The sequence below is a fragment of the Macadamia integrifolia genome, chromosome 9 (genome assembly GCF_013358625.1).
Source record: "Macadamia integrifolia cultivar HAES 741 chromosome 9, SCU_Mint_v3, whole genome shotgun sequence".
NCBI classification, from domain to species: Eukaryota; Viridiplantae; Streptophyta; class Magnoliopsida; order Proteales; family Proteaceae; genus Macadamia; species Macadamia integrifolia.
The window spans coordinates 10,156,375-10,165,558 of NC_056565.1; the positions used below are offsets into that span (position 1 = coordinate 10,156,375).

The 9,184-nt window shown below is 38.8% G+C and overlaps 2 protein-coding genes and 1 pseudogene across 2 annotated transcripts in view; all 3 read left to right on the plus strand.

Annotated features, from left to right (window-relative positions):
- Positions 1-1,775: 1,775 nt before the first annotated feature.
- On the plus strand, positions 1,776-5,001 carry LOC122088933 (glutamyl-tRNA reductase 1, chloroplastic-like). Its single transcript, XM_042658320.1, has 3 exons — positions 1,776-2,279; positions 2,850-3,091; positions 3,572-5,001. Exons 1-3 carry the CDS (start codon positions 2,021-2,023, stop codon positions 4,706-4,708), a joined length of 1,638 nt encoding a protein of 545 aa, XP_042514254.1. The 5' UTR covers positions 1,776-2,020; the 3' UTR covers positions 4,709-5,001.
- A 1,380-nt stretch (positions 5,002-6,381) lies between these two features.
- LOC122088934 (tRNA-dihydrouridine(20) synthase [NAD(P)+]-like) overlaps positions 6,382-9,184 on the plus strand; it is a 15,713-nt gene continuing 12,910 nt past the window's right edge. The window contains exons 1-3 of the mRNA XM_042658321.1: positions 6,382-6,553; positions 7,302-7,407; positions 8,529-8,667. Of these exons, the coding sequence (XP_042514255.1) occupies positions 6,509-6,553; positions 7,302-7,407; positions 8,529-8,667 (290 nt within the window). The 5' untranslated portion in view covers positions 6,382-6,508. The remainder of the gene's footprint in view (positions 6,554-7,301; positions 7,408-8,528; positions 8,668-9,184) is intronic.
- LOC122088048 overlaps positions 8,724-9,184 on the plus strand; it is a 1,774-nt pseudogene continuing 1,313 nt past the window's right edge.

Genomic DNA, 9,184 nt, shown 5'->3' on the forward strand with positions numbered 1-9,184 from the left:
TGAGCAAACCATTTATTAAATGATTTGATATTGGTTTTAGAAATGAAATTGTTTATTTGAACGGTTCAATTTGGTTTGAATCTTCACCAAAAAAACAGAAAAAGTGAATCACTTAAGTTGACAATTTGAATCCGTTTAAAATTGGTTAATATAAGACTATTAACTCTTCGAGAATCATTGTCTACTACTATAATAATATCAAAACAAAATATTAATAAAAAAAAAATCTAAATAACAACATGGTCTCTACGTCTAGGCACAATAGAGGCAAAATGACTGTCCTACCCCTCATAAAAGGCAGAAATCCCATCACTATTGTGCTTATATTGATGCTCTCATTGACCTACACATTAATATAGGTACCATGCTACGTTTTAGCAATCCTCCCCGTATTAATAATATAAAGAAAAAGACATGATCGTGTTCCATAGTTCCACTATATAATATAATATATGATTGAAGCTAAAGATCAATGCCATAAAAGATGATCATTAAAGCTCTTCTTCATCTCTTAGATCCAACTTTTGGATTATTCTAGGAATCATAATGGTATGCAACATAGGGGGCGGGAACAAAGAGTCTAGGCAGAGGGTCAGGAAGGAGAGATGCAAAGGGGATCAATGAGAAGAGGGTAGAAAGACCATGGGAGAGAGGTCGAGGGAAGACAACAAACTAAATTGAGATTGCCTCAAGATTGTGCAACTTCCCTGGTGAGAATAGACTTTATTTAGGCTCTTCCGGCTTAAAAGGAATAACATAGAAATTGTTTTAATGTTTAATAAATGGTTTGGTTTTCAATTATATTTCTGAAACATGAACCCAACGAAACCAAACCACTAAACTAAACCACACCATTTAAGGACTTGGATCCTCTTTAGCATGCAATGGATGATTGATAAAACCAAGACACGTGGCCTAATCTGTCTGATGCATGTGGGTGTATTGATGCAATAGAGAGGATCTGGTTCCACCCTTTAACACTCTTACCTTGAACCATTTACTTCTCCCCTCTCCTCTTTTTAATCCACCAAGTCAAGAATATTTGTTCCTCTTTACTATGTTATTTTATAGACAGATGCTTCCCATGGTATACAGTGGAAATTCACATCAATGGGAGTGAGGAAGATAGTAGGGGCCATAATTTTAAACTTGAAATTGATCCCAAAACCCATAGAATTGACACCTCAAATTTGAAACTTAACCATCTAAATCCAAAAACCTAGAATCGACCCCTCCATAATGGCTAGAATCATAATTGCTAATGGTACATTTTGAATCAATCCAACTCCGATTTTGAAACCATGGTAGAAGCCCCACATTTTGTTTGAAAAAAGAATGTCAATGTTTACCCTAAGATTCATCATGTGCACGGACTTGGAAAGGAATCTCACTCTAGCATCCTTTGAATTCTCATTCCTTATTTTTTATTAAAATAAGGAAGATTTTAGTTTTGGTTGTTGAAATAGATTCACTTAAATTATTTTCTTTAATTAGGTGAGAGAAAATTTATCTCTTTTTTTTTTTTCTTCCCAGTTTTCCATGGATGTAGATTTTTCCGTCCAATAAAAGGGGAAAAGGCCCAAAATCCAAATGGAAAGAACGAAGAGGAAAAAGCAAGAATTAACATGTGCTCTTTCGTGGTGGTGTGGATAATGCGTGTCTTCAGCCGGCCAATCAGAACGCGAAGAAATCATAGACCCCATCCAGGAAAATTCAGATTTTGAGAGACGGTCAATCCTTTCCCACCAAACACACGATTTCTTCCCTTTTGACGGAATGGAAAGTAAAACCACGAATTCGCTACCAATTCCCAACACACGCCTAATCATAGACGATTAGACGGTCAATCCTCTCTTCTCTTCTCTTTCGTTGCCTTCTGGTTCGTCGGCTCCCTTCGTCCCTGTGGGATTCGTTGAACAACCCAGAGAGTGATTGACACACGCTTGGCGTTCCTTCTCCTCTCACCTTCTGCAAGGGTTTCTGGGCGAGGATTCTGAAGCTCCGTTACTGCTGCCTTGCCATGGCAGCTTCCAGTGGTGTTGCAGCTTCGTTTGCAGGCGTGAAGTTTAAGTCCCTCATTTTCAAGGAATCTTTGAGGGCTTCTAGCTCTCAGATCGGGCTATTCTCCACGCCCGCCGGGAACAGGAGACGGAATGTTGAGAGAGGGTTTTCCATAAGGTGTGATGCTGGGTCTGATGTTTTGGTTAAGAACGGGAAGAACGATTCCAGGGCTACCAGCATTCTCGCTCTCGAGCAGCTCAAGACGGCGGCCGCCGAAAGTAAGCCCATTCCTTTATTGTTATCCTTTTGTTTCTTGTTCTGTAGGATCGAGGTATAGCTTTGTATTGATCGACATTCGCTTCTCTGCCCCTCTTTCTTCAATTGGAGATTATGAGAATTTCTTTTTAATTCATTGTCTCTTAATTATCATTATTGGAGTTCTCTAATTCGTCAATGGTCCTGACTTTCTTCGTGGGGTGCAAGTAAAATTGGGAACTCACTTTTGTACAACCCCTTTCCCATTTCTTTTGGATAATTTCCTGAAATTCCTCTTCGAATCGTAAAACCCAGAATAATTGATCAAGAAGTAGTGGTAGGAGACAAAAAAACGGAAAAAAATTATATTGAATTATGTTTCCTTATGTCAGCCACCTCCGTTACCTGCAGTGTCGAAAGTGTCTGGAGTCCAAAAAGTTTGCTTTTGCAGTGCCCAATTCCTGATAATTAACTGCTGCATTACTCTCTTGGGTTTTTCTTTATTTTTTGGGGTTCCTGAGGAGTACATAAGTCCTCAAGGTATCTGACAGTTCTAAACTTCTAATGTTGTTCTCTTATTTGGTCTTTATCAGGGTATACAAAAGAAAAGAGCAGCATTGTGGTTATAGGGCTTAGTGTTCACACTGCACCAGTAGGACTGCGTGAAAAACTTGCTATTCCTGAAGCAGAATGGCCACGGGCCATTGGAGAGCTTTGTGGCTTGAATCACATTGAAGAGGCTGCTGTTCTTAGTACCTGCAACAGAATGGAAATATACGTGGTGGCTTTATCTCGGAATCGTGGAATCAAAGAAGTGAAAGATTGGATGGCTAAGGTATTCTCTTTATGCCTCATTTTCACTTGGTATTTCTTTCATCTGCTTCCAAATCCTTTGTCAGGTGCGTGGAATCTTGGCATTTTGCTATGTGCACATGTTCAAGTTGACTGGGGTTTACAGTTCTATGGGTCGGAATTGGGAAACCTCCTCTGATTGAAATGAAACCATCCCCTTGCTAATTTTTATTGTGATGGTATCTTCGACGCTCTCCCCTTCCCTTCCCTATTCTATTGGTAATAATTATCTGAAGCTGTAGTTGATGGTTTATGTCATATAACTGGTTTCATTATTAGCCAATTTTTCCACAGGCAGAATGAGGGATTCTGACTCCTGAATCCTGTCTTGTTGGCCTTATGCAATGTATTGATCACATCATAATCCATTGCTGAATTTCTCTGTCGATTAATTTATACTAGGTTTCCTCTTATAGAGGTGGAATGTGATTGTAGTTTAACAATTTTGCCTTTCTCTTGGCAGACAAGTGGAATTCCTGTTTCAGAGCTTCAGCAACACCTGTTTTTACTATATGATAATCATGCTACAAATCACCTGTTTGAAGTAGCAGCTGGTCTTGACTCTCTGGTTCTTGGAGAAGGACAAATCCTTGCTCAGGTTAAGCAAGTTGTCAAAGTTGGTCAGGGAGTTGTTGGCTTTGGGAGGAACATCAGTGGGCTGTTCAAGCATGCTATCACTGTTGGTAAGCGTGTTCGAACTGAGACCAACATTGCAGCTGGGGCAGTCTCTGTCAGCTCAGCTGCTGTGGAGCTTGCCTTGATGAAGTTTCCTGAATCATTCTTGTCCTCTGCCCGGATGTTGGTGATTGGAGCTGGAAAGATGGGAAAACTTGTGATTAAACACTTGGTTGCTAAAGGTTGTAGAAAGATGGTGGTTGTCAATAGATCTGAGGAGAGAGTCGCAGCCATCCGTGAGGAACTGAAGGACGTTGAAATAATCTACAAACCCTTCTCAGAAATGATTTCTTCCACCGCTGAAGCTGATGTAGTTTTCACCAGCACAGCCTCAGAAACCCCCTTGTTCTTGAAAGAGCATGTTGAGTCATTCCCCCTTGCCAGTCCAGAAATTGGGGGTGTGAGGCTTTTCATTGATATATCTGTTCCAAGGAATGTGGGGAGCTGTGTCTTGGGTCTCAATAATGCACGAGTCTACAATGTAGATGATCTTAAGGAAGTTGTGGAAGCTAACAAAGAGGACCGACATCGGAAAGCAATGGAAGCTCAAGCAATTATCACTATGGAATCAAAAGAATTTGGAGCTTGGAGGGACTCCCTTGAGACTGTTCCCACAATAAAGAAGCTGAGGACGTGTGCTGAAACTATCAGAATTTCAGAACTGGAGAAGTGCTTGTCGAAGTTGGGTGATGTCCCAAAGAAGACACGGAAAGCTGTCGATGACCTTAGCAGGGGCATAGTAAACAAGCTTCTTCATGGTCCAATGCAGCACCTGAGATGCGATGGAAGTGACAGCCGTACTTTGACTGAGACGCTTGAGAACATGCATGCCCTTAACAGAATGTTCGATCTTGAGACAGAGGTATCTGTGTTGGAACAGAAGGTTCGAGCCAAAGTTGAACAAACCAAGAGTAACTCATCTTGAGATAGAGATCTCTGTATTGGAACAGAAGATTAGAGAGTTAGAACAAAACCAAAAGTAACTCATGTAACTGATTTATTTCACCCCACTTCAATTTTCTTTAAAAATTGAATAAGAGGAGAACTTCCTCCCTTTGCATGTTCACCTTACTAGGAAACAAGCAAGAAATTTTTGATGTGAGCTTCACAAGTGTATCAAATTATTCTATTTCCAAAATTGCAGGGAGGGGAGTCGGGGGACAGCTAGTTGTATGAAAAACTATTAATGCTTGTATTCAATATACTTTGTTAGTCCAATTTTTCCACTAGTTTCTTAAGATTTTTGTGAGAAAATTTGGCAAAGGATATACTCTGCTTCACCAACCAGTACTATCTAAATTATGTTGATCTATCCTTCTTCAAATATTTGAACTCCAGCTGGTACCCTTACAGAAAAGTACTAACCTGAATTGATTTGAATCTTTCATGATGTGGCAACTTGATAGTCGGATAGGTAGATGGATAGTTGATGATAAAGGTATGGGTAGAATCTTTGGTCATCTCCATCAATTCATAATCTCTTACCATATGGCAGATATGGATATATGCAGATGGATCATGTGAATGAGGACCCTCCACTGATCATAAAGTGTAAATTTCAGCTTGAAATAAAACAGGGGAAAAGTTGAAATTGTATTTAAAATTTCACAAGTTATGAGAATGCCGCTTCACTGTTGTGGAATCCAATGGCATTTTGTAATTCTCTTTTTTAAACTATAGAATCACTTCCTCCACTTGTATTGAACCGAAATTGATTAGTGAGATGGATGTAGTTTTTGCGTATCAAGTTCATCCACCCTTCTCTGTATTTTTCCACTAGTTAAGTCGGTGACCAAGAAGAATGTTCTCACCAAACCTTGTTTATGTATTTTTTCACGAGTTGAGTTGGTGACCAAGAAGAAGGTTCATACCAACCCTTGTCTGTGTATTTTTCCACAAGTAAAGTTGGTGACCAAAAAAGAAAAGAAAAAGGTTCACACTAACCCTTGTTATTGTTCGAGGTATTTTTATGTATCCCAATTTTTGTGAGCGAGAGGTAATCAATCATCAAAAAATCGGTAGAATAAAAATGTATCCATTCCTTAACCTATGGAACCTGATTACAAAGCAGTTAACGACTCAATAATGTAAGACCATAAATTGGTAATGATCAATTATGGTGATTAAAATCAACCGAAACTAATTGATTGGGACCCATGTACATACAAAAGGTAAATTGAGCTTAGTCCCAAGTCTCTCCTCATTTAAATATGAAAAGAATACTACAATCCTACCAAAAACAAAAAAAGAAATAATACTACAAGGTCGCATGGCCCCTGAGCACACAAGCCAATAAGGACCATGGACAGATGTTGGTATTTTATATTTTATAGGGATGGGGTAATCATTTCACTCTCTCTTTGTTTTAGCACAGGCAACTGGATAGCCTTCTTTGGAATCGGGTCAGGTCTTCAACTTTTCATCTTACAGTGTTTGATTTACACTTGAACTCCATTCAAAACAAAATCAATTTGAAAAAAAAAATAAAATCCATATGTGAATAAAAACACTATAGAGAATGGATCTGATGGTTATTTTACCTTTCAATAAAGGGCCACGCTCCGTTCTAGAGAACCTCTACCATAACCCATATGGTAATTCTATATTCAAGTCCAAAGCAGGTCTGACTCGGTGCCTCGTTCCCGCCCGCTCGGCTGACCCTGTACAAAAGTAGAACCCGTTCCCAGCGCCCCAATCTCGGAGCGAACGGCGAAGCCTTGCAAGGATGGACTACGAGAACAAGCTCGTCCTCGCTCCCATGGTTCGAGTGGTGAGTTTAACGTCTCTTGTCTTTCTTCTCTCTAGACATATGCTCCCTTTGAAATTAGAATTCACGTCTGGATGTTCGAGTATCAAGCAGGAACGGGGGAAACCTTCTTCACGTTGAATTTCTGTCTTGCAATCCACATTCTAGCCTCTTTCCCCCTAGTACTGCCAAGTATGTTTACTATGAATTTGCATAATTAGGGTTTTCAAGCCCGTAGAATTTAATACTGTGGAATGGTGTTTGTTCTGCAATGAAGATTGAAGAGTAAAAGGTATTCCGCATAAGAATCTCGGTTTGTCAGTTTGATTATATATATATTTTTTCTGTTTGATAAAACAGTTTTAGATTGTAACTCGGTTGCTTTTCTGGTCCCAGTTCAGGAGTGAGCCGATGAACTCAATCCCAATCCTGCCTGCCCTATTTTTTGCAATCTCAATCCTATGATCACAACTTGTGTGGTCTTGCAAACGTATCCATTTAGGCCTAGATACCAAATGCCACACCCCCCCCCCCTAGATTTTAGTGAATTTCTTTGCTGCATAATTGGATTTTGGATGCAATTTCTCCTCCTTCTAGTGAAGTTGCTTTTTTTGACGTTCTATTTTCCACTGCCACTGTCTCTACCCTATGATTACCTTTCCCTTTACTTCTTATGTTTCCGCTGCCCCCTTCTCATCCTTATGATTAGCTTTCTCCATACTACTTCTGTTTGTTAGGTAAGTAGCGTTTGGATTGTTTTTGTTTATTGCAGGGTACTTTACCATTTCGATTGCTAGCTGCTCAGTATGGTGCAGATATTACCTATGGGGAGGAGATTATTGACCATAAATTTGTCAAGTGTGAACGCCGCATAAATGGTATTTCTGTTCAAATTTTTTCCTTCCTTTTGCCCCTCTCCATTTATATTTTCCTTCATTTTGCGTGCCATCCGGACTTGAACTTGCAGTCTCATGATTGCAAATTTATGATGCCAACGATTTGAACCATGTTCTGGAGCCCTCCATGCTTACCTGTTGTCAACCAACATGATTATTTGGTTGGGGTTCTTGGCTTTCAAAATAAATGGTTAGTTTAGCTGAAGCTTTGCCATGGTGAAAGTTACACCCAGGGGGATTATTTCTTGACTGCCACTCTGGGTTTTCTACTATTTCAAATTTTAAGATTGTTGGATAATGCCGGGGTTAAGAATTATTGGTTCTTAGCATTTGGTGGCTGTTGTTGCCATGCTTCTTAGCTTTTATTTTGCAGTGAATTTTATGGTTGTAAAAAATGTGTAGTTCAAAAAAAAAAAAGTGAAAAACAAGAAAAATGTGAATATTCCTTTTCAAATAATGTCTATGACTACCATGTTTATTACAAATATAGCTAGTTGAGAGGATTTTTTTTTTGGGGGGAGGGGGGGTGGAGGGATAATTGCCATTAGACAAAAGGGGAGGGTTTTGTCCTTGTCAAGCTGGGTGTCTGGCTTTATTAAGAAAGGAATGTCAAAAGCTATGTTTTATGTTCATTCATTATATGGATTTCAGATATTTGGCTTTCACAAGTTTCTAACAAATTGTCATATAATTATCCATATTATTTTGAAAATGCTATTCTAATAGCACTAATTCTTCGGTCTAAGGGAGAGAAATGTCTTTGGAGATTATTGCACCTTATATAGCATGTGAAGGAATTCTGAATATGTCATGGTCACTTCTTTTGAGGGTGGCTAATGATAGTGGGCGTCCTTATTAATTAGTAAAATATTGTTGTGAGCTACTTTGCTTATTTGTGATTTATTTTCTGGATTGTATTCGTTTTAACTATAGCCTCTTCTCCCAACCCCAGTTTACTTATTCCCTTCAATTTATTGAAGAGGAAAATAAGCTGAAATTGTGGAGCACAATTTTTTCGTCCTTTGACTATTGTTGTTCTTTTCTTTTTTCTTTTGAAGCTTCTTAACTCGTACCACTTTTTTCCCCTCCCCCCTCTTCACTAGAATCTCTTGGATCTATTGATTTTGTGGAGAAAGGATCAGGGAGTGTTGTTTTTAGAACTTGCCATGAGGAAAGAAATCGGGTGGTATTTCAACTAGGCACCGCTGATGCTGTGAGGGCTCTCAGTGCTGCTCAGATAGTGTGAGTTTATTGGTGTTTAGTTTATATTTTATTTTTTGCTTTCATCAACTACGAAGATGACATTGACTCTCATATTGCTGAGTGAGCTTATCATTATTTCTGCATGGTGGCTTTTCAAGTTTTTTTACTTTTTTAAAATTTGAATAGAAGTAAAAAATTAGTGCAATTGAGAACATCAAATAAAAGGGATCTTTTTTCATCATATAATAAAAAACAATTCTTGAAGTAGAGAATAATAATAAAAAGAACCCGCTGGGCCAGAGATCTTGGATCAGTTTTGCCAAAGCAACAAAAAGATCTTGAACAAGATTATGCAAGATAGCATCGAAAAAGGTAGAAAGAAAAAGCAATTCAAGAGCAATACAGAGGTGTGGTTAGAAAATTGTTCTAATGTTGATGCTTTGGAGGTTATTTGCCATGCATGCAGGTCTGAGACCTCCTCCATGTTTGAGAAATAAGATTTTATGCCTAGGCTATCAATTTTCTATATTAATGGGGATTCCTTCACCCTTCTCCC

Coding starts and splice junctions, on each gene's coding strand:
- LOC122088933 (XM_042658320.1), top strand. CDS start 2,021: ATGGCAGCTTCCAGTGGTGTTGCAGCTTCGTTTGCAGGCGTGAAGTTT. Junction 2,280..2,849: donor CAAGACGGCGGCCGCCGAAA/GTAAGCCCATTC, acceptor GGTCTTTATCAG/GGTATACAAAAGAAAAGAGC. Junction 3,092..3,571: donor TGAAAGATTGGATGGCTAAG/GTATTCTCTTTA, acceptor TTCTCTTGGCAG/ACAAGTGGAATTCCTGTTTC.